This window comes from Nilaparvata lugens, chromosome 3 (genome assembly GCF_014356525.2).
Source record: "Nilaparvata lugens isolate BPH chromosome 3, ASM1435652v1, whole genome shotgun sequence".
NCBI lineage: Eukaryota > Metazoa > Arthropoda > Insecta > Hemiptera > Delphacidae > Nilaparvata > Nilaparvata lugens.
In genome coordinates, this window is record NC_052506.1 from 65,177,714 (window position 1) to 65,204,018 (window position 26,305).

The window sequence follows — 26,305 nt, forward strand, 5'->3', positions numbered from 1 at the left end:
GAACAAGAGATCAAATTTGCAAAAGTCAGACAACTTATAAAATCAATCGCTAAGCCACAGCTTAAATGTGATTCCGTTCAAGTATGGAACAGGTCTATTTTTGAAACATACTTCTCGCATTTTGAAGAAGGCCATTCCGGTGAGCAGGGAGTCGCTGCCTGCCTGATGCTGCGGCCCAACTCTCTGCAGCTCCAGTTGGTCGGCCAGCTCTTGCAGACCGCCCTTCAAGTTTTTGCAGCTTTTCATCAGGTACTGCAATAAAACGTTGAAGCAATTCAACATCAATGTATTTATTGGTTAGACACTAATAATGTGAGAATTGTGACATTAGTGACAATGGAACAAATGAAAAGAAATCCTTTGAACAACTTAGCTAGAAATCACAGGAGCACTTCAGTCATGTGTCAACGTATCAACTGCCTTTACATATTATTAAGTATTCATTTAAATTACATTCAAGAATAATCTTCTATCGGGCACGTAACTACATAGTGCGGCATCATTATTTTATTTTTTGAAATACGCACTATTCAGTTAGTTGATGACATAGGCCTAGCAGAGTGCTAGTAGTCACATTCCAGAGGCATGGTTTTAAAGTTTTGTTCTTGCACAGTTCAGTCGCCAATATGCGTTAGAACAACGAGAAGCGTGCTTTCGCCGTTGAGGCCTACTTTTCGAGTGACTGTTCGGTTTTGGAATCGGTTCAATTTAGCCCATTGGCCCGTGTTTCAGACCGGAAATCAATTGTTGTGTGGGTTACTACGTTTAGAAAAACAGGTAGTACAACAAAATGAAGATCTAAAGTTCTACGGCCCATTAGATCACATGAAAACATCGAGACAGTGAGAGCTTCAATTTTGCAATCTTCAAGGCGTTCAGCACGCAAACATGCGTCAGCACATCGACTATCCGATCGTTCTGTGTGGAGGATTCTTCACGTAGACCTTCATTTCGATCCATACAATACACTTGGACATACTATACAAAATGGCTGTTTTTGAGGAACACTTCCCAGAATGCCTTATCTCAATTAGATGCGATTTGCAATGACCGACTCGATCTCCTGATTTGCCCCTATTTTTTTCAGTAGTTCTTTGGAATCCTGTGTCTATATGAACCGTCCGAAGACCCTCCAAGATTTAAATAACACATATACTGATGGAAATTGCCAAAATCACGCCTGCAATGCTTGAAACTTGAGAGGGTGATATCAAATACTATAAATAGGTACAAGTGTATCCAGAGTGGTGAACTCCACCTCCATGATATACTCTTCAAAACTACATGAAACAAAACTTTAAATAGATACTTACATATTGAAAACAAAATAAAACTTCTCTAGCTCTTACAAAAAAGGAAATTATGATGCCGCACTCTGTAGAAGTGATGTGTCTGGTGTTGGTAGATGTGACTGACCCTATTATATTTTTGAATTACCTTTCCCCGTATGCAGATACTCGGTTTAAATGGAGAAATGTCAGCTGTTCGTTTAAACCCGGTATGAAACACATTATGATAAATGCAACCATATCTACATGTAAGCGTGGTTTAGCGTTTAACGTATAGTTAGCATGAGGCCCTATGTCAACTCAATGCATGACACCTTGGAATTAAGCTATTAATAATCAATGATGCATCAAGTTCTGCACTAGGTTTTGAAATTATTTCTGAACATTTCATTGAGTATTGCGAGAACATTCAATAGTTTCCTCTTATCCTTGGCAATATTTTTCATTTTCTATAGCCTTCCTCTAAACTTTATCTCCTATACTTTTTTTAATCGCATTCAGTTCACATGCATTCACATTATAAATATAATAAAAAAATTACATCTTGACAATTCGTGATTAACGTATCAATAGAGCCGCTATTTCATAAACAAAAGTCAAAGTACTGTGAAGAAGATATTCCTCCTCACTCTTCAACCAATTGTTTCGCTTCATGAAAGATTGTTTTGAATGAAATATTAAAATGTTACTTTCAGCTGATGGCACTATAACTCACTTTAACGTCATAGATGGTTGGGAAATACAGTCTCAGAAGATCGAAGAAATCATTCTCGGATTGAGGAAGGTTTTGGTCTGTTAACAGTTTCAAAAGGTATCCGAAGTCGTACCCACTGCAAAGCATATTAAACAAATATGTCATATTCATTCGTAATACTTAGCTCAACACTATTCGTATAAAAGTATTTCTAAACACGATTTTACTTTTAAAAATACAAGATAAATCAAGACAATTGAGTAATAGTCTATGTTATTCAATATTAAACAGAAATAAAAATGAAACAAACTGATTAAGTAGAAGAAATTTAATAAATTTCAAATCCCATGATCTCATTGGATATCAGTCAGCAAGCAAGCACTAAGAGTGATGGATAACAATGAACTCACTGCTTATCAATAGCAAGGTATTTGTCATAGTAGTTAGTTTATATACATATATGATAACGTAATATCGATAGTATGATAGTTGGTATATCGATAGTGTTTGATACAAGAAATTGAGATGTCGGTTTTTGAGTTGTTATATCTTGCTCAGTGCATCAATAAATTACTTAGTGTGTGTAACTTTGTGTTTTATTAATAAAACCATATATAACATGGCGCAGTCGGTAGTCGGTAATGAGTGAATTGAATAAAAATCATCGCAGTGAATCTTCGTGAAACTTGTAGTAATGAAATTTGATTTTCTATAACGTTAACCTCAACGGCAGCACGTTTTCATTACAATCGGGGAAAAAGCTTTTATTTGAACTTAGTGTAAAACATTTGGACAATGGAATCATTAAAACCACCAAAACATTTTAATTTTCAAGGAAAATTGTCAGAAAATTGGAAAATATGGAAGCAGCAATTTCTACTCTACATGACAGCGAGTGGTGGGGAAGATAAGGAGGAAAACGTAAAAATAGCGATCTTACTACATTGTATCGGAGAAGAAGCATTACAAAAATACAATACTTTCCAAGTCAATGAAGCAGATAAAAAATCCTACAAAATACATTTGGAAATTTTTGAAAATTACTTCATTCCGGGCAGTAATGAATCGGTTGAGAGACACATTTTCTCCTCGAGAACTCAACATAGTCATGAATCTTTTGATGATTTTTATACGACTTTGCGAAAACTTAGTGCATCTAAGTTGCAGCTGAACTTGCAAATGAACAGTTGAAAACTCCAAATGTCAACCTCGAAAACTCTAATCAAAGTCAACCTCGAGATGGCCGCTTCAATAAGGCAAATCAAAATCAAAGTAAAATAATTCGAGATTGCAGCAGATGTGGTCGGGATCATCCGGAGCGAAATTGTCCAGCCTTCAACAGACAGTGTGCAGTTTGCAGAAAAGAGACCATTATGCGGTGAAATGTAGAAATAAAAATAATGTCAGTTCGGTAAGTACAAATTCTAAAAAGAATTATTTTGTGGAACATTAACTTTCTGTAGAGGAAAAGACTGGTACGCATCAATCACATTGAATGATAATAAACAAGTAAATTTCAAGTTGGACACTGGAGCTCAGTGTAATTGTCTTCCAATCTCTGAATATAAAAAAATTGAATTTGGGATCTTCCATTTGCAAATCAAATAATATCTTGTTTAATTATGATAACTCAAAAATGAAAGTTCTTGGTGAATGTAAAGTACCTTGTAGGACTGACAATAATGTAAAGCAATCATTACTTTTCCAAATAGTAGATATAAGAGCAACTCCTATTCTAGGTAGAGAAGCTTATGCAGAATTGAATTTAATTCAGAGAACGGACACAGTTTCTACAACAAATAATGATATAATTGAACAAAATAAAGATATCTTTGAAGGGCTAGGTGAAATAAAAAATTTTGAGTGTACAATAAAATCTAAAAGAGAATGCAACTCCTAAAGTTGAAGCTACCAAGAAGTTCCAATCTATTTAGAAGAAAAGTTCAAGCAAGAAATCGATAAAATGCTAAATGATAAAATTATTAGCGAAGTAACTGAACCTACTGAGTGGGTAAAAATGAAATGAAATTAAATGAAAAAATTCTTTATTAGGCGGAGTTAGGACTTTTAAGTCCTAATCAACCTCGACATAACAAATGCAATTGAATAAATAATACAGTGTAACTTGATATATAAATAAAAATACATTAAATAATATCGCTACAAAATAGAAACATAGTTGGAAGTTAATCTGCATTGAGACTGAAAAATCAATTATACAGGGTGATTCTTAATTATGGTAAAATAATTTAATACGTGATAGTAGAGGTAAAAATAAGAAAAAAAGTTCCTATAAACATATATCCATAAACGCTTCATTAGCGAGCTATACAGAGTGAAAGATTTCGCCCGGAATTCCGTTCCTCTGGTGAAATACACCGATGCTGAATTGTTTGGGGACTAGTTTTTAAAAAACTTATGCTGGATTCATATGGAAAAATATCTGAAAAATTGAATAAAAATAGTCTGGAAGCTGTAGTGTGAGTAGTTTTTGAGAAAAAAGTTGAAATATGCAAAAAATCTAAGTAGAAAAACACAGACTTCTACGTTTGATTCCCAATAACTTTCATTAATGACCAGTAAAAAAACTTTTTCGCAAGAAAAATTGTAGAGAATTTAATTCTGAAAAGAATTATGTAAGCTGTGTAAACTAAATTTAAATAAAAGTTGAATAAAATGTATTCGTATGTAGTACATTACACCACAAAAATTTGCTGTTTTATGAGGAGAGAACTAATAGCTCATAAGTTGTAGCTGATTGCAAATAAAATATTCGGTTTTTTATGAAGTTTTTTTTTTATATGAAAGTAGCATATCTAAATGACATTAAATTTATACCAAAAGACTAGAAGATTATGCCATTAAGCCTGGGAGGAAGCTCGAACAGAAGTAGATGATCTCCTATGATTCCTGCCCAAATGTTTACTGAAATCTGATGTTGTGGAAGATTAGGATTGATGGCATGAGGATTCTCAGCTGCCCAAATATGTTGGTTGTGGACGATAACAATAGCTGTTCTTGTAAAGTATGCCTCGTCGGTATATAAAACGGTTGTTAAAGAGTTTGAGTAAACAATTTTTACTAAAAACCATCGGCAAATACCAGCACGGAGAATACAGTCTCGTGGCAATAGAGTATGAACTTTCTGGAGGTGTTATGGATGTAATTGTTGCTCTTTTAGTATCCTCCAAATAATAGATTGATTGACATTAAACTGCACTGACAATTCTCTTGTGCTCTTCTCTGGATGTTCATAAATTTCATTAAGAACTTGTTCTTCTAACTTAACAGTCATAGAAGATCGGGGTCTTGCATAAATGTGCTCTTTGGATATCAAAGAATCTGTTTCAGACAGACGTTGATGAATAGTTGCAAAAAACCTTGAACTTGGACATACTCGGTTAGGAAAGTTCTCTTGATACAATAGTCTTGTTTCAGTACTATTACAGTAGTGTCCCATTCCATACATTGAATGCATGTCAGCTAATTCGGAGTATGAATAATGTCTAAAATTACCAGCCATTTTTTAAAAAGTTAACACTTAACACAAAAGCAAAGTGAAATGGTTACAAATAACTGGTTAATAGATTAAACAAAAAACACAGCGCGGTTACAGTAGGCCTAACTTACAGTTTGTTTTTTTGTTCAACAGTGAGCAAAATATTTCTGAAAATAATTTTAAGCTGATAATTCCTTTTAAATATTTTCTAATTTAAACATAATAAATCAGCTGTTTTGGAACAGCTGTTATTAAAATCCATGTTTTATTTGCAATCAGCTACAACCTATGAGTTATTAGTTCTCTCCTCATAAAACAGCAAATTTTTGTGGTGTAATGTACTACATAAGAATACATTTTATTCAACTTTTATTTAAATTTAGTATACACAGCTTACATAATTCTTTTCAAAATTAAATTCTCTACAATTTTTAATGCGAAAAGTTATTTGTTTACTGGTCATTAAAGAAAGTTATCGGGCATCAAACGTAGAAGTCTGTGTTTTTCTACTTAGATTTTTTGCATATTTCAACTTTTTTCTCAAAAACTACTCACACTACAGCTTCCAGACTATTTTTATTCAATTTTTCAGATATTTTCCCATATGAATCCACCATATGTTTTTTAAAAACTAGTCCCCAAACAATTCAGCATCGGTGTATTTCACCAGAGGAACTGAATTCCGGGCGAAATCTTTCACCCTGTATAGCTCGCTAATGAAGCGTTTATGGATATAATATGTTTATAAGAACTTCTTTCTTATTTTTACCTCTGCTATCACGTATTAAATTATTTTACCATTTATGAATCACCCTGTATAATTCAAGAAACAATAGTAAAAAAAGGAATTATTAATATAATCATTCACACTATATTCACACAGCCCACCAGACCAGTTCCAAGCGCCAACCACACGCTACCCTCGCATACCCGCCAACAAAATCCGCTTGACCTCCACCCCAAAGCGAGCACGCCCATCAATGGCCCGGACCGAAGCAGGAAGATTATTCCACAGCCTACAACCAGTGACAGTGAATGATCTCTTAAAAGTCGTCGTTCTATGAATGGGAAAAGCTAGCAGCAAGTTGCCATGCCTTGTTACACATTCACCGATCTCAGACAGGAATCTGAAGCTCTCAGACAGATAAGATGGAGATTTGGTTTTGATTATTGAGTTAAGCAGAGTCAATATGTGCAAAGTACGAAGATCATTCAATTTTAGGAGAGATAGATGTACATAAAAAGGTGTAATATGATCAAATCGTCTAGCATTGAAAATAAATCTAATACAATAGCTCTGTGTACGCTGCAGCCGGTTAGAGAGCTCAACAGTCATGTCGTTCATGACAGTGTCGCAGTAGCTGAAGTGAGACAGCACAAGAGTCTTGACCAGCATGATTTTGAAGTTGAGTGGAAGAAACAGGGCAAATCGTTTCAAGCTATGGATGCAAGCAAACACCCTCTTACAAACAATCTAAACCTGATTGAGCCATGAGAGTGTTTTAGATAACAAGACCAAGGTTTTTAACACTCTCAGAATACTCAAACTCAACGCCATTCAGCCTCAACCTTGGAACATTCTGAGCTCTGAATCGGTTATGAGTCACAATGATACTCTGTGTCTTACCTTCATTCAATCTCAATGCATGATTATATGCCCAGGCACTAATAGCATCAATGTCAGAATTCATCCGCTCGACACATACATCAGACTCACCTGCAGAAAAATGTTTATAGATCTGAAGATCATCAGCATACAAATGAAATTTGTAGTGTTTTATGCATTTTGCGATGTCATCGATGTAGAGAGAGAACAGAAGAGGCCCAAGAACAGAGCCTTGGGGGACTCCTCGGGTTACATTTCTCCATGAAGAGACCTCATTATTGGCCCTGACACACTGTTGGCGATTCGACAAGTAAGACTCGATCCATTTTACACAACCCTCTCCAAAACCAAAATTTCTCAATTTCAGAATGAGGAGTGGATGATGAGCACAGTTGAACGCTTTTGAAAAATCGAATAGTGTCAGAATAGTACCCTGACTACTATCCATAGCTGACCTGATATCCTCAGTAACTTTGAGTAGAGCAGTGGTCGTACTGTGACGTGTGTGGAACCCAGACTGAAAGGTAGACAGAAGGTGGAAACGTTCTAGAAAAAACAGAAAACTGCTGATGAACATGTTTAGACATTTAGACAGAGCTGGGAGAAGACTGATAGGCCTCAGATCTGATAATGATTCAACTGAAGAGCATTTGGGCAGAGATGAGACTAAGGCTGATTTCCAAATTGAGGGGAAAAAGGATGATTCCAAAGATTTATTGAAAATTATCGTAAGAATAGGCAAGGTGAAGGGAAGAGTATCTTTGATTAATTTGATAGGTATGCAATCAACTTCAACTGCATTGCTTGTCATTCCCATGATTATCCTCATTACATCAGCTTCAGTCACAGGAGAAAAGGAGAGCTGCTGAGCAGGTGCTACATGAGGCGCCGCTCTTAGCCTGTTCAAGTGGTCATGAGCACCGGACAGGCCAACAGGATTATCAGAAAAGTTATCATTGATAGCATCTAAATTGAAAATTTCTATCTTGAGTTGCTGTCCACTGTTATTTTATTGTATCTCTAGTAGAGTAGTCTTTTTGATGTATTTTTCGTTCGCGGTGTAGCTCTAGTAGAGTAAGCTATTAGCTGTATTGGTTTTTTTTGTTCCTTTGAGTAGGGGTAAAGTGAGACTTCTGAAGAGAAGCTGGCTCAAACCTGCCCCAAACCTGGCTCAAAGCTGCCCCCAAATCTGCCCCAAATCTGATTCTTGGTTCTAACCTTGCCCAACCCAATGTAATCCGATCTAACCTAACCTAGCCATACCCCTAATCTCACAATAAACCTCAAATGAAGATTTCCCACTTTTTTGGAGAAAAAAAACTAGATCCAGCTTTTTTTTATTTCTTGAATAACTAGGAACCGTTAATTTTACAAAAAATCTACAAGAGTAACTTTTTCCAGTAAATCCAATTACGAATCCATTGACACCCCATTTGTCAAGATTGAACAAAAAATAAGGATCTCATGGGAAAACTAGATCCAGCTTTTTTTTATTTCTTGAATAACTAAGAAACCGTTAATTTTACAAAAAATCTACAAGAGTAACTTTTTCCAGTAAATCTAATAACGAATCCATTGACACCCCATTTGTCAAGATTGAACAGAAAATAAGGGAAAACTAGATCCAGCTTTTTTCAATAACTAAGAAACCATTAATTTTACAAAAAATTTACAGGAATAACTTTTTCCATTTGTCAAGATTGAACAGAAAAATTAGATCCAATTTCTTGAATAACTAAGAATAATTTTTTTCAGTAAATTCATTATTTGTCAAGGGATCCTAACTCTGAAACTGAGCAACAAGCATTTTTATGTTGAGACCCTTTCTTAAACCTCAGCACTAAACCCCCCCCCCCCCCAAGGGGGGGGGGGTTGGGGGCTTGACCCTCTGCCTTTAACCTGAACTACTTGAAAACTCACCTCAGGTTCTATTGAGAAGAAAAAAATTATATAATAAAAATGTATAAGAAAGAAGTCAAGTCGGATATATTACTTGTTGATCAGAGTGTACATCTTGATGAGAGTATTACCAAATATGAGTATATCACTCACACACCATATATTCAACAGACATTTAATTACAATGATGAAATTCGAATTAGTTTAAAACAAGAAGATATTTATACACTTCCAAGTAGAAGTTTTCTCATAATTGAAGGCGAAATCAAAGTGAAAGATATGAATGATGTTGAAACCAAGGACTTTTCACTTATCAATAATGGAGTTGCATACCTATTTGATGAAATCAGATATGAATTGGGAGGGGTTGAAGTTGATCGCACACGTAATGTAGGATTGACAACAACCATGAAAAACTATCTACGCCAATCAAAACTCAATGAAAAAATTATGGAGAATGCAGGATGGAAGTTGACTGGATGGAAAAGTTTAGATAAATTCTGCTTTTGCATTCCTCTGGATATGTGGTTAGGTGTAATGGAAGACTATAGAAAAGTTCTATTAAATGTTCGTCAGGAAATTGTTCTATTAAGATCATCATCAGACTTATATTGTATTGAATCAGAGACAGCAAAATCGGTGAAAATTGATATTACAAAACTACAATGGAAAGTACCCTATATACATGCCTCTGACACTGTTCGTCTTGATCTGCTAAGTTTAACACATAGTGATATACCAATTACCATTCCATTCAGATCATGGGAATTGCATGAATTTCCACAATTACCTGAAACTACCAATCTTCAATGGACAGTTAAGACAACTTCAAACATATTGAAACCTAGATTCATTATTCTTGGATTTCAAAAGAATAGGAAAAATGTTATAACTGCTAACAGGTCACATTTCGATTTCTGTAATCTGAACAATGTTAATCTCTATTTAAATGCTCAATCATTCCCCTATGAAAATATTGTTGGTAATAAACATTTATTGTATCACATGTTCTCTGAATTCCAAAATGAATACTATCCTTATAACAGCAGTACATCAATTGAGTATAAAACATTTGATGAATATGCACCATTGGTTGTTATAGACTGTAGTAAGCAAAATGAACTATTGAAATCTGGTGCAATAGACATAAAGTTGACATTGGAAACAACAAATAATTTCTCAGAAAAAACCAGTGCCTACTGTTTAATCCTCTATGATAATGAGTTTGAATATACACCACTGAGTGGAACAATAAAAAGAGTATTATAAATCTTCTATAAAATAACAAAAACTAGACAATATTCAAATCAAAAGTATTAATCTACAAATGTATCAATATTTTACCTTCAGTATCATCCCATTAATTTATAGAATTGTTCTTGTCTTGATCTCAACCATTTTCTTCAAATTTAATTTTAAAGCATTTTATATTATTATTCAATTTATCAGCTTCTTTCAAAGCAAAATACTGACTGTGATGATATAGTGCTATCTATATGAGCTTAGATTTTTCATTAAAGTTGAATAATGTTCTTGGTCTGGGTAACCAAACCTACATTTTTTTCTGGGTGTACTCACCTACATCTACAATTTCTTTCTGGGTGTACTCACCTAAACCTAAGATTTTTCACCTATATTTATTACATTTTTTTCATACCATTCTTTAAAAGAGATTCCAGAAGAAAGTGAGAATTGTTGGATTAAGTTTGGATCAGTCATATACTTCCATTCTTTTTCATTATTGAGATTGATGTTTGGTATGAAAGTTGCAGCTAATGGTATACATTGTAAAAAATGGAAAAAATTCTGAATCAAATTTTTGATATCAACATTAATATCACTATTATTATCTTTATCATACAAATATCGACCAAATTTATCAACACTCATGATCTATTTTTATAATAAATGTATAATACAACCTGAGGTGAGTTTTCAAGTAGTTCAGGTTAAAGGTAGAGGGTCAAGCCCCCAACCCCCCCCCCTTGTGGGGGGGGGTTTAGTGCTGAGGTTTAAGAAAGGGTCTCAACATAAAAATGCTTGTTGCTCAGTTTCAGAGTTAGGATCCCTTGACAAATAATGAATTTACTGAAAAAAATTATTCTTAGTTATTCAAGAAATTGGATCTAATTTTTCTGTTCAATCTTGACAAATGGAAAAAGTTATTCCTGTAAATTTTTTGTAAAATTAATGGTTTCTTAGTTATTGAAAAAAGCTGGATCTAGTTTTCCCTTATTTTCTGTTCAATCTTGACAAATGGGGTGTCAATGGATTCGTTATTAGATTTACTGGAAAAAGTTACTCTTGTAGATTTTTTGTAAAATTAACGGTTTCTTAGTTATTCAAGAAATAAAAAAAAGCTGGATCTAGTTTTCCCATGAGATCCTTATTTTTTGTTCAATCTTGACAAATGGGGTGTCAATGGATTCGTAATTGGATTTACTGGAAAAAGTTACTCTTGTAGATTTTTTGTAAAATTAACGGTTTCCTAGTTATTCAAGAAATAAAAAAAAGCTGGATCTAGTTTTTTTTCTCCAAAAAAGTGGGAAATCTTCATTTGAGGTTTATTGTGAGATTAGGGGTATGGCTAGGTTAGGTTAGATCGGATTACATTGGGTTGGGCAAGGTTAGAACCAAGAATCAGATTTGGGGCAGATTTGGGGGCAGCTTTGAGCCAGGTTTGGGGCAGGTTTGAGCCAGCTTTTCTTCAGAAGTCTCACTTTACCCCTACTCCTTTGTTTTGTTTTTTTTCTCATTGTATTTCTATACTGGAGCAGAATGATAATACTGCATGCTTAGTTTTCTATTACTCTTAATTTTCACTTGTTTTGTATATTTTCACGCAGAAATAAAGTCAAATTTATTATTATTATTAATAAATAAAATAATTCTTGTATTTACAAAAAGTAACAGTGAGTCACAGTCAGCAATGCAACAATCCTTTTTAGTGGCAGTAATAGAAGAATGAACAAAGATCACAACACCGCCCGTCCTCCTCACACAACCAGCGCCACCAAAGCTTTCATATCCAACAATATTATATAAATTCAATTCATTCATATCCTGCAACCAGGCTTCACTTAAAATTATTATATGTGGCTTGGTTATCAAATTATTAATGTATGAAAGGAAGTTATCAAAATTAGTATTTAGGCTTCGGATGTTTTGATGGAAGAACAAAATACCAGAATTCGAATCAAAAAACTCATTCACTTCATCAATTGAGCTTAAAAGAGTCGTTTCAGAATTATTCATTCGCTTACTTATTTAAGGTTTTGTCATTGTTCTTCAATACAAGTAGAAATAGAGGCGTGACGATTGATTACTGTAAGCCTGTTACCGCACTTCGACAGATCAGGAGGACTGCGGCTTCCCAAGTCCTAAACCCAATTGCACTCTTTTTCAAAAACGTTCATTTCCCTAGCACCTAAATTTTATAATGCTCTGCCGCTTGAGGTCAAGAATGCCATTGCTGCTTGTATTGTGGAAATAATATCAAGAGATTAATTGAAATTTGGCTTTCGTCGCTCACTCCCGAAGTTCTTTAGTTTTTGTTCCTAATTATTGTTTGATCCGTCTATTTTTCTTTCCATTCTGTTAACTTTTTTCTGTACAATTTTTTTGTATTTTCCCTGCTCTTCTCACCGTTTTTTTCATAATATAAATCAATAAATCAATTTTTTCACACAATTTGAATTTCTATTTTGTTTTTTTTTAATGATTTTCTTTTGCTTTCTATAATTTGCATCATATCTTTAATAATTATATACTAATTTCCTATTTTGATTACAGCCCAAATATGTTTTTATTTTTTTATCTCTCTTTATTTTTTTCTCTTTTTTCAGTCCATTCTATTGCTTTAGTAAAATAAGTGTTAGACTCCCTCCAGCGGTTCGTAAGTTGCATCTTACGTGCTGGTTTGTATTTTTTCTCAATAAGGTAATATTAAATTTGTGATTCGTTACTATGCAGCTATATTATAAACTTGTTTATTTGTTTTTGATATGCATGTATTTTACATTTTCTTGTTTTGAGCTTATTGCGAATAAAACTTCATTCATTCATTCATAATCTTTGAAACCCGCAACTTTTAACTAAACAAAGTTGGTGAAAATTATGAAAACAGCTGAATATTTCTTCTACAAGAATAATTTGACAGTAGGTTTCATTGGAGATCCTATTTGAGATGAAAAATTACTTTGGTGCTTCAACATCTTTGTCCCTCATATGAATTCATTTTTAATATGAGAAGGTGGGTTTATAGACAGAGTGAGTCATATGTATGGAAACCCTTCAACAAGTTAGAGACTGTTGTAGATATAATACTGCAACTTTCAGGATAATTTATTGGTCAAATACTCTACGTTTTGACGCACAACTGAATTTCAACCCCTCATAAGGGGGTGAATTGGGGGTTGTAACTCGAATATTTTAAATGTAATCACCCATTGTGTGGTACATCATTTTAAAGGCCTTTTTAAAAACTAAAACTTCAAGCAGCCGCCTTTTGGATACAAGCATCATAGAACTTTTTTATTGAAGTCATCTTTATTGTTTTAAAAGGGTCTTTAAAATAATGTACCACACAATAGGTGTTTACATTTAAAATATTCGAGTTACAACTCCTAAGTCACCCCCTTATGAGGGGTTGAAATTCAGTTGTATCTACAACAGTCTCCAACTTATTGACGGGTTCCCATTGTATATGACTCACTCTGTATATTTTGGACTCAAAATTGGCAAAACTTATGAAGTGATAAACATAACCTATTTTTGGACAATTTCTATCCAAATTTAGGAAAGGAACAGTTTTGGGCATCAAGAATGTTGATCATTTCCCAATCATTCTAATTTGAGAATAATAATGTATCTATCAATGTATAAATGATACATGATTTCAATATAGAGTTCCAAGAGAAAATGAATGGAGAAAACCGCACATTGATATCTCAACACGTATCAGTTTGTTGATGTAAAAGTTGTAAATTATCTTCTATATTAATCAGATGAAATCATGTGTCAGCGAAGGAGGTCTGTCAGTGTGATAGATGTGAATTTTAATGTGCCTCAGTTAATGTTATGAATGACTGAATGGAAAAACTGTTGTAATTGCTTGCAATGAATTCTTCAGCTGACAAAATGATAAATCACAACAATTATTTTTCTAATGCACTTTCACTGTTATTTGTTATACCCTGAAAAAGGACGAAGGAGTAAGTCAATTTTGTTGTCCAACGAACTTGACCTGTAAAAAGATTCGAAGAATACGTGTTCAAAATTTGAAGCTGATTGATCAATGCTTTCTAAAGTTATTGCAGAACATACAAACAGACGTACAACGACTTTTGCCTTCAGTAAGTCAAAAGTGAGAACTCGCTAACGCTCGTTCAATTATTATTATATGTTTCAATTGTCTGATGGTTTAAACTAGGATAGATAATAATCGAACAGCTATTGAGCAAACGGGCCTGTGCTTTTCACGGCAGAGGAAGATTTTCTTGGGGAGTAGCTTAAACCATTTTCTTTTATTCTAATGCCTGTATGCAGATACTCGGTTTAAACCGAGAGATGTTAGCTGTTCGTTTGAACACCAAATGAAACATATTATGATAAATGCAACCATATCTACAAGTAGAAAGACGTGTTTTAGCGTTGAACGTAGATGGTGCATATGGCCCTAAAACGTATGAAATACATTAAAGTTGATAGATAATATACATTTACTATTTATACATTTCATACAATTCAAATACATTTAATAGTTATAGGATTGTTCTAAACTTTGATAACGAATTAAGTTAGTATATCCATCCAATTCTTGGGTGACATAACTATAGTCTATGCAAATCTTACATTGCAGCATCGCTCTTATGGAGAACAGTGCTGTCAGATTTAACAAACTTCAGAGAGCCTGTGAGCTAATTGTGTGGAAGAGCGAGTCACAGTGTGCTCCTACTGATACATTGAAATAACATTCGCCATAAAGTATCTTGTTGCAAACTATGGTTTGCAAAGACTATAGAAGGAGCATACTGTAGATCGAATCATTGTTAAATAGAAATTAAAAAGGAAATCTAACCAACCTCAACTTGAAATAATAAGAAAGTTCAGAATTACCTGTGGAATGATAACCATTTCACTTCATCCATTAGAACAACGCCGGAAACCATAAGTAGTTCTGCAAACTCAAATGGATCAATTCCATCCTCTTCATGCTTCTTAAATTGGATTCCAGAGTTTTGAAGTAGATCTATGCTGTCTTGTGCATACATATCCTCCCTACAAAATTCATTTACTACAGGAAATGAGGCAACAAAGAACCCAAACATATTTTATATGACATAGACGAAATCAAAACAAGGAAAATATATTTGAGTGGTACAACAAGAATAAGAACATCATCCGAAAATTCTACCATAGAAAGAACTTTTTTTTAAGATTGGATATATTATGTTTTATGATAATCACAACTGCTCAAATTCAAGACTGGAACTAAAGAATTACAGAGCGTTTTCGAACATTTGAGCCATGTGTGTTTCTGTCATTGCAAACTATATTTTCAGAGATAACACTTGAGACAAGATTTTCAAGGTAACAAGAAATAAATTCTAATAGATTTATATTGTAGAGAGTATGAAGAGTACAGGCACTTGTTGTATAATCGATAAATTACAGTACTTAGATATTATTACATTTTTCTCGTCTCCTCCTGGAAACGGAAACATGGATAAATTAAAAATATACATTAAATGTATATTATATTAAATGTCATATGTTGTTCAAAATTTATGCCATTTATTACACCTTAAACATGTAACTGTCAACGGAAAACAATACAACAGTGAGACCCTTTGGTAGCTAGAGGCGAGGGCATACATTCAACCTTTTGGTGATGAATAAGACACAAGCGTTCCCTATCTACCTGGCACACTGTCAACCTGTGATTGCTCTATTTTGTTGGGCGACTTCAGTGGAGATAAGAATACCCCAATTAGTTAACCGTTTCAGATCAGTCGAGAGAAAAATACGATAAGCTAAAATCCGTCATAAGAGAAAAAATTAAATTTATAATGAAGACATTATAAAATGTGGTGTGAAATTGAAAAAAATCTAATATCTCAAATTCCCTTATCAATGTTTTAAGGTCATAAATTTTGTCCAGATGTATTGTCTACTAGGAGTAAAACCGTGGTAATTGGGTTAATCATGCTTCACTACACTCACCCAAGAAAATAGAACAATCGCAGGTTGCATAAGCCAGGTAGATGGGACCCGATATGTACTATTCCTCTCCGTAAAAGTTGAACCAAAAAGGTTACACGCACCACCTTATCTACCAGAGGATCTCACGTTTGTATTGTTCCTCCTTGACGCTCCATGACCCCCCGCCCACCATTCGTGTTTTACTCAATAATAATTGCAAACATGTAAAATATGTACAGTATTCAAAATAATAAGATGGGGATACTTACGAGAGATTAAATTTGAAGTTGAACTGCCAAGTTGTATACTGTCCAGACGGAGGCTTTCCATCCTCATCTAAGAATGTCAATCCGAGCTGAATGATTCTGAGCAAATCAACGTTGCATCTCAGTAGTTGATATTGATAGTCGGCGGTACTCCTGAACTCCCCAATGGGTCTTGCTACCACACCCGGGAATTCAGTGTCCTGTGAATTAATGTCCATGATGAAACAATAGATAGAGTTAATTTATGTCAGAGTACACATGATATTCACAAAAAGAAATTATATCAAGCCTACTAAGGGTCAGAACATAATGGTGACCCTTCATCATAAAACATTAGGCTTTCGCCTATAACTCACATTATTCCAGTATCGATTTACATCCAGTTGTACTAGTTTCCTTCAATACTAGGGTGAACAAATAGTGTAGTGACGAAGGTAGAGGATAGCGGAGAAGGTGGCTGAGAGTATAGAAGAGTAATGCATGTGTTCAAATGTATCAGAACATAGTGGAGCGGCGAAAAAAGGATAGCATGTAGAAGGAATCTGAGACATTCAGATGCATGCATAAATTTCAAAACCCTCCGCTACCATCTATCTTCGCCATTCCACTATTTGTTGACCCTAATATTGAAGGAAAGTTTAGTCAGGTGTTGATAGAAGTATTGAGAAGATTATATGAGAATGATGAAGCCTACATTGAATTGGAAAGAAAAGGTCGGATTATAAGATTTGGCAGAGGTCTAAAGCAGGGATGCGCACTATCCCCGATTATAATAATTATCGTCAATTGTTGTAACTTGCAGTATGTTTTTCAACGACTAAAATGGGATCATAGAGGTATATGCATAAATGATTATCAACTGTCAAATCTATTGTTTGCTGATGATGTGATGCTTGTATCACGTTCTTCTGATGATATGAAGATCATGCTCGATGAGCTTATAGAAGTTAGTAAAAACATAGGTCTCAGTCAAATTGCAAGCAAGACAAAACTGATGACAAGTAAAGATAAAATTGAAGTAGCTTGTGGAGACTATGTATGTGGAGAGATAGGCTATGTGGAGGAATACATTTAGCAAGACCAGCTGCTTTCATTTGAAAACCGTGGAGCGAAAAAGATGAGAAACAGAATAAAAAAGGGTTGGCAGAAGTATTACTCTTAAAAAACTTTCAAGGGAAACTTCCCCAACGAATTAAAAGGAAAAGCGTTGAGGAAATGTATGTACCCATCAATTTTGTATGGAGCTCAGACCTGGTCACTCACAGCTCAACTAGACAGGAGACTGGAGACAACCCAAACAAAGATGACAAGGAGTATTCTAGGTCTGCGCCTGCACCAGAGAATCAGCAGCACCGACATTTTGAGACGAAGCAGGTACTTCTAGGTAAAAAAGAAGCGCACCTCATCAAATGGAGATGGTCCGGCCACGTGTCAAGAATGTCATCAGAGCGGTGAGCGAAGATCTGCACTGAGTGGATACCGCGTGAATGTACCAAAGGGGACGTCCAGCTTATCGATGGAGAGACGAGATGGCACAGCGCGTGGGAATCATGTAGGTTCGCCATAGCCAGAGATAGAGAAAGATGGAAGAAGATAATCGACAAGTTATAAAAAGCTGTATGTAAATAAAAACTGTAATTTTGCCAACTATTATTTACCTCGTATGAGAGGCTTTTGTTCAGTAAAGAAAATCAATAAAGCTTATTTATTTAATATTGAAGGAATTGTTTATTGTTTTTGAAGGGACGGATTCAAGAATCCAAAGGTTCAAAGAACCCCACACGTCAACCGAAGCTTATTATTTTCCCAAGTAGTATGTCCTTTACAAGAACCAGGAGTTTTTCCCTATACTAACATTCTATTCCTCACCTGGTTGCAATCCTTGTCGCAATCCAGTGTGATATGCTTGGCAGTCTCTTCAGACTGATTAGTCCTCGTGACCTACGTGATTTCCACTCCTGACCTTTTTGTAGGTCCTTCCGCTGAGAGAGGGGGACGCCAAACTACCTCCAGGGCGCCCGGCCACCCTCGACTCAGCCTCTTGACCCACATTTGTGCCTGGAGTTTTGCCCATCTCTGGTCTCTTGGGTTTTTCTTTTTGCCCCTCCGAAACTCTGCATGGTCAAAAGCCTCACCTCTCCCAAAAAGTTTTGCCTGAATGGCCGTCCTTGTTTGAGCAGTGGCTTGAGAAGCTCATCCTTCCTCTCCAGTTGGGATGATGTGATTGAGCTTTCATCATACTGTAACAATTCATTGTTCCAATAGTGAGTGATGAGAATTATGCGAATTAGCCCGAGAAGTTAGCCTGTTGTGAAAATGGATTTTGCTGTTTTGCTTTTCTGCGTTGTGTTGTGTTGACTCTGTAAGTGTGTGCGTAGAAGCTATAATACTAGGGATAACAACAATTTTCCTGGAGTATCAGCTTAGTTCATGACCCTTGCTTTTCTGCGTTGTGTAGTGTCGACTCTGTAAGTGTGTGCATAGAAGTTGTGGTACTGAGAAGATCAACGATTTTCCTAGAGGATCAGTCTGGTTCACGACCTTATAAGGCAGGGAATTTATAGCTGTCAAGGAAAAATAGCTGTCACTTGGTGGGAGAATGTATCTTAAATTGTAGTTGTAACGTTCCTTTCTATTGGTGGAAATTTTTCTAGAAAATAGTAACTGCCAATCACAGTTAAGGTTGGTTAGGTCTATCTAGTATGGACGATCACACAGCTGTCCACGGCAAGACAAGAAAAGCGAAGTGGATTCACTCAGCGTCTGTCCTCTGTCATAAGCAGTACTAAATGTAGTCTGATCAGAGCTTTGTGTTAATCATGGCTCTCATGCCAGCTTTAGCCCTTTTTAGTATTTGGCTCTGGAACCTTTTGTTCCAGTAGCATTTTTAGTTTTTTCCGCCTCAGTAGTTGCTTTAATTAAGAAGAGAGAGAGAGTATCAAATTGTCACCTCACAATGGAGATTTTCCTCCTACAACCGCTACTAAAGGTACGTCATAGATTTATAATATAATTAAGGAAATTATTATCGATGAAAGCTTACATCAAAGTATTTATTGTAATGTACCGTAATTAAAGTGTAATAATTGAGAATAGTCCTTTTGATTTGAATGGAAGATGGTAATGGTAATTCAAACTGATAAATGTTGGAAGAAAATGAACGATATATGTTTTGTAGAAATTTAGAATACCTATTAGTAGGAATTAAGATATTTTTTGATTTAAATTATTTTTGAAGAGGAAGCTATCAACCTAAATTTCAATTACTGTTGTTTAAATCCAAATTGACTGATGTTTATAACCTAGTATATTATTATGAGTTCTATCAGTATTTTGTTATAGATTTTATTTGTCTTTTGATTCTAATGAAAAGCTTTCTTGATTATTTAGGAAATACCTATCATGTAATTTATTCTTTTAAATTACACCATATATGTAATTTATGTAAGAGAACTGACTAAACTAACAACAATACTCGAAAGACCTTGTTATGAAAAGTAATTCAATCAACTTGTGAATTATGTAGGCCTATTATGGAATACTATGTACTCATCGCTTTGTGTATAAATGGCATGACCCTAATTACAAGTAAATTCTTTTCTATTAAATCAAGATATTGAAGTAGGTAATGTCTTTTTGTGTTTTAAAGTAATAAGTATTGATTTGAGTTTTATATAACCTAAAGTAGGTTGATTATATTATATAACTGAAGTTAAGTTAATTTGTATTATCCTAGTTTATTTTTTTTTATTCTAACAGCGGTGTAAGTACGGGAACATCAAAGTATGGGATCAACGTACGAATCCATCAATTTACGGGTCTTTAAGCCGCTGAGACGCCTCTGAATCGATGGCAGTCCTAGAAGCTTGGGGTATGCTGTCTCCTGATGGTAGAGCTCAATCACCGAGCCTAAATTTGAATTGAAGAAACAGCTTTGAGGTAACAACCTTTTTTTCCAAATTAAACGAACGTCCCAGGAACTCCGAATGTGACAAAATGGGTTTTAGTGACTACAGACTTTCAATCAATTAAAACGTGCGGAATTAGACTTTTGTTAAATCGTAATTTTGAGATATTATTGGAGATAGATAGATTACTAATTTCATTAATTTGGTTTGAGTAATAGATTTTTTGGTTGTATCTTTACATTGAAATGTGAGGCCATATTTTCTCTGTAAGGATCCAGCTGGGAATTTCAGTTTTCTTTAAATTTATAAATAATTATAATCTTCTAAACTACTAAAAGTTGAATGAGTATATGAATTTTTAAAGGTCCCTTATTAATAAATTAATGTTTTAAAATAATTCTCATCTTAAAGTTGTAAAGGATCAAATGAAGTTTCAAGGACCCTAGCCTTTCTAAATTTGTTTTGATAACACATATTTTTGAATAGTCTTCCTATGTTGAATTCCGTGATGTGATACTTGGGGAATGTTTGTCTTTGCAGCTTTCATGATATAAAGATACAGAATAGTTATTATTGGGGATCATTAATATTTGATAATGTTTTGATAGTGTTTTAAAGTTTCCAAGTGTATTCTAAATTTAATGTTCTAAGAATTTTATGAATTTTATGTGGATCTTTTCTGAAAATATCTATTGTTATTTATGATTAACTTCTGAGACATATCTATGATAATTTTCAATTCTTCTTTTGAAATTAGAGTCCTTTAAGCTTCTTATGATTCAATCTAAAACGTTTTCAATGTAGAGCATACAGAGTAGGTTATAACCGAATTATCTATATCAGAGATAACTTTCTAAATTTAGTAATTTTATTTTCGGTTTTCATGATGTAACTTCTTTGTTTTATTAATTGTTGAATTTAACTGTAAGAGGTGACAATATAGTTGATATCTTCTCTCTATTTCGTTGTCTCTCTTGTCATTTCTGGATTCCCGTTCTCTAGCACTAGGTATGTTTATCAAGTATCCCCTTTTATTAAGTTATATTGTGTGTGCTTCTAAATTCTAAATTCCAAATTAACTTTCTAAATTCATAGCACGGCATAATACATGTCGTGATCAGTGGAAGCATTCTCAACGTTGATAGCCTCTACATAAGAGTGCAACGGAACCACCTGTATTTCTGAAGCACCCATTTCAGATTAAGGAACCTGCCCTGATGGGGAAGATTCCGTGGGTTTGAAAGCAAGGCAACTTCTGGAAATGCCATGGGGTTTGGTTTGTTCATGTGGTTCTCACGACTGTCAACCCAGGCAGAGCCCTGCATGTCCAGGCAAGGCTAAATACTACAGGTGGGCGCCTGGTATCCTGCAGGCACCGTTGGAGACACCATATATAAAAGTACCACCCATCAGCCCGGTCCACATAACACCTTGGGTTGGTCTAAGAAGAAGTAAGAACATGGCCAAGGAAGACCGACAGATAGAAAAATAAATCAATAATGGCACAAAGCTAAGTCAATGGAAAAAGTGCAATTCTAGAAAGGAAAAGTTCCAAAGCATATTAAGAAGGAGAAAAAGGGGTTTAGAAGAAGGGCTTTGAAAAGGGGGTCCCTTTTAGTCGACTCCTACGACAAGTAGGGATACTGTGGGTGAATTTCGGTTTTCAACACATTTTTGAGTACGATGATCGACTCAAAGCTCCCCAAACCCACAGGAGGCATATTGAAGGAAACTGGTACAACTGGATGTAATTCAGTTCTGAAATAATGTGAACAAAAATTAATATATTATACAAGTATCAGTTATAGACCTTGTTATGCCTTTCAGATATTGGAATATAATAATTTGTTTATTGTTAAACGAATTAAATAAAATGTAATTATGAATCGAACAATAGTTATGTATTGTACTTGAGGAATATTGAAATTCGGCAGCAAGATGTATGTACCCATCAATTTTGTATGGAGCTACGACCTGGTCACTCACAGCTCAACTAGACAGGAGACTGGAGACAATACAGCAAAGATCCTCCGACTGAAGTTTCAATGAAAGGTATTTCAACAGCTGGTGGAGATGTTTGACATTCATGATACTGTAAGTTTTTTTAAAATTGGCGAACATAACCTGAGTAGTATTCTTCTCACACTTTGTTACAATATGAAATCTTAAGCTGCGTTTACACTGTGTAACTTTGTTAAATTAAACTTTTGTTAGAAACAAAAAAGTAATTTGTAACATGTTATAAAACAAAAACATCAGTTTGTGGTCTCCTTATTTGCAGTCATAATGCTGACTCCAGACGAAAGATGTTCTACTTGCCATTTCAGCCTTTATTGTGAAGTGACTAGTACAGTGCTAGTGACTTGAGTAATCTTAAACAAGATGACCGTGATTTACTATCGGGAGAGTTATGTAATGTTTTTGAAGGGACGGATTCAAGGATCCAAAGGTTTAAAGAATCTCACACGTCAACCTAAGCTTATTGTACGTGCATCAAGTATGTAAGTTGGACAAACCAATACCTGTGTCCTTTACAAGATCCAGGAGTTTTTTCCCTATACTAACATCCCATTCATCACCTGGTTGCTTGCAGTCAAACAGAGCTCTTCTTCTAGCCCCTAGTATTTCGCAATCCAGTAGATATGCTTGGCAGTCACTTCAGACTAATTACAAAGCCTACACATCTGACTTTCATTTCTGAGTCCAATTGTGTGGAGATGTTTCCTGAAGTGGCCGTGTCCAGTTATCAGAGCAATCAACTGCCTAGCCTGACCTCTACCCAAACTCACCAGCCAGCTGGTGAAGTAAGAGCTTGCGTCTGCTAGCAGCCTTTTGCCAAGTACTTGACCAGGGTGGCCTTGCCATTGCTGGTGATGTAAGTCCCTGGACCATTTACTTATTGTATGGAAGGCATTTATTTCGCTTATGGCACAGCTTGACTCTGGATCAAAGAATGGCATACTGAAACACCGCTTAGCAAGCTCATCTGCACACTCGTTAACTCTTATGCCGATATGGCCAGTACCCAACCAAGATGCACAGAGTTGCGTGTTGCAAGCCTGCTGAGTGTTTTTTGACACTCCCACACAAATTTAGACTTGATTTCATTGGAGTCAAGGGCCTTGAGGGCTGCCTGACAATCTGACAAGATAACTATGTCGCAATAGCGTCTGGCAATACCTATGTTGGAACAAGCCATGGTGCCCCAAATTTCTGCCAGAAAGATAGTACAGTGTTGTCCCCCACTTGCACAGATTTCTGTTCTGGGTGAATCACTGTACACCCCGTAGGCAGATTCTCCTTCAATGAGACAACCATCCGTGTACCAGACAAAGCTGCCTCTCTTGAAATAGGGCCATTACTCAGACTTCCACTCCTCTCTGGAGCAGACTAACAGAAAAAGATTTAGTTAAAACTCATGACGTCTGAAGTCATTTTTAGCACAGGGCTGTGAGCAACAGCTTCGGTGATTGTGCAGTGGCCTGTTCCAGACAGGCCTTCCCTCCATTGGCATGCGACTTTCAGTAGATAGGGAGAGTTAAGTACAGATGGCCATTTCAAGAACTTTGTACGAATGACTAGTCAAGATTTTGAGTTATAGATTTCTTCGATTGGCGAATAAATAGCTAAAAAATACAAATTTTAGAGATGCAATCCGGTGAAAGAACGGCTTGCAGTATCATTACATTTTTTGGCCAGCATCTTCATTTTCTCTGGGTAGATTTTTATCTTTTGAGAAAAGGATTTTTTTGTAGTACACCCTCTTCCTCCCGACACAAGCAGCCTTTCCCGTCTGCGTTACTTTCTTCCCCTCCCTGGTGAATTGTCCTGTCAGCAGTTTCCTTATCTACTTTTTCACATTCTCGGGTTTCAGCTTTAAAAGTTTGGTCCAATTTCAACCAAGTATCATGCTTCAAATTCCTACTTTTGTAGTATTTGTTCATTGGATTCCATAACGATTTGTCTTTGCTATATTCCTCTGTGAGCTTAATAAGGTATATCACACTGATTCCACTCCACCATAATTATTACCGGTAATAGTAGTTATAAAATCGAACAATAGAACAATGAATGAAGCAATAAAACGAATAGAACAATGAATAAATTTTAAATGAACCATAATAATAATGAATATCAACGTTGATCTATAAACCAATCACCACTGTCAAGTGTCAACAACCGCCGAGCAGCTGATGATTCTGCTCCCCCACCACCAATTTCAACCGCATTCTATAACTTGTTACATGTTGTAACTAGTAAAACGTTCTTATAACATGTTACATGTAACAAAGATATATTTTTTCTTTGATATTTACCGACTTCGTGCGGGAAAGAATAAACGTGTTATATAATAAAAAATTATGTTATTAAACACGAAGTTACAATGTAACAAGTCATATGGATTTATAACATTTTTGTTTAAGTTGTTATATAACAAAAGTTTTATAAAAAGTTACACATTGTAAACGCAGCTTCAAGTTGAATCAACAACTCTTATCACCCTAGAATTTCAGCTAAATTTGAGCTGAAGTCAATTAGTTTCACTTTTATTTACTTGACTGAATTTTAATAATCAAAAACATGAATATTACAGGGTTATTCTAAGAAGATTAAGGCGTGCAAGAGGTAGGAATTGGGGTTAGTATACAACATAGCAACCGTTCAAGTATTCAAGACAACTTTAAGCAGCCTACTTGATATTGTGATAGAAGCTTATTTTGTTGATACATCTAAACTCAATGTGTACGTTCTGTGTATAGTAAATTGTTCCAGTTCCAATCGTAAATTGTTCCATCACGTGACTAGTGCAAAATATTCCCATGGAACACCATTTCAAAATCGTTGGTTCAAGCTTTTGGCGCGCACTTATAATATTGATTTACACCAAAATGTGTCGTTTACTAGCTGCGTGAATGAAGAATGGCTGTTCTACAAACTTACCGTCTAGAAAAGTGTGCATTTTTTTATTCCATTACTCTCAAATTTTCTATAGAGAAAAATTCATTAATTTGATGAATGGTTATCAAACATCATATAGTTGGTTATGTATTCTATGGCTATGCTATGGTAAACAAATAAACTATCAGCGCATGCGCAGAGAAGCAAGCAGACTACAATAATCGACCAATGAGAGCTCAGATACTTGGAACTGTACCAGGCCGGACAATTTACCACGCTTCGACTGTGGGGCAGGAATTTGGAACTGGTTTCTGGTACAGAATCTGTCAAAACTCTTCCCATGGAACGCGGAACTTTTTACCAGGTAAATTGTGAATGGGACAATTTACCACATTCCATATACACAGAACGGGCTCAATGTAATGGAAGAAACTGTCAATTTATAAACCACTAAGCATTTGTTCGATAAAGGTGTTGACCTTTGATCCTGTCATAAATAAAAACAAAAATGTAACTCACCATGGCGACAAAATTGTACTTCTGTACAATCTGCCTGATAGTCTTAAATTCTTCTTTCAAATTGTATCCCCACACGTCTCTGATTCCACATTCCTCATTGTTAGGAATTATTGAGCAATTCATGTTGTTTCCAGCACCTAATAAAAACAGTATAGAAGTTGATATTAAAAACAATATATCAGGAATTGATAAACTGGGTGATGATGCCTTTGCGGATTTCGTCCGATGAGCGATCAGGAAAAAAGTAGTCCACTGAGCGATCCATTGTTCAGAATAACAGAAAGGATAGGCAGACGCTATGAATAGGAGAACTTGGATATCATTATCATCAGGGACTGTGAAGTGACGGAGGAAGGCCACGAGCGTATGTTTATACTCGTAATACGGTATTGATGATGACGATGATGATGATTGAATCAGTACCTACCACCTTCCATAAAAAGGAATCATTTGTTAAAGAATATTGTATCCAATTGTATCCAATAAACAATATTTTATAAACTATTTTAAAATCGATTTGGTA

At 35.2% G+C, this 26,305-nt stretch overlaps 1 protein-coding gene across 2 annotated transcripts in view; it reads right to left on the reverse strand.

Moving 5' to 3' along the window:
• Window positions 1–26,305, reverse strand: part of LOC111047245 (CCR4-NOT transcription complex subunit 7) — a 46,383-nt gene that overhangs the window by 9,614 nt on the left and 10,464 nt on the right. The window contains exons 1-5 of one of the 2 annotated variants that reach the window (XM_039424327.1): window positions 25,783–25,939; window positions 16,460–16,656; window positions 15,105–15,266; window positions 2,005–2,119; window positions 112–252 (exon numbers count right to left, since the gene is read on the reverse strand). In XM_039424327.1, the coding sequence (XP_039280261.1) occupies window positions 112–252; window positions 2,005–2,119; window positions 15,105–15,266; window positions 16,460–16,656; window positions 25,783–25,905 (738 nt within the window). In that variant the 5' untranslated portion in view covers window positions 25,906–25,939. Of the gene's footprint in view, window positions 1–111; window positions 253–2,004; window positions 2,120–15,104; window positions 15,267–16,459; window positions 16,657–25,782; window positions 25,940–26,305 lie in introns of those variants that run through there. The other variant, XM_022332955.2, reaches the window with a different exon arrangement.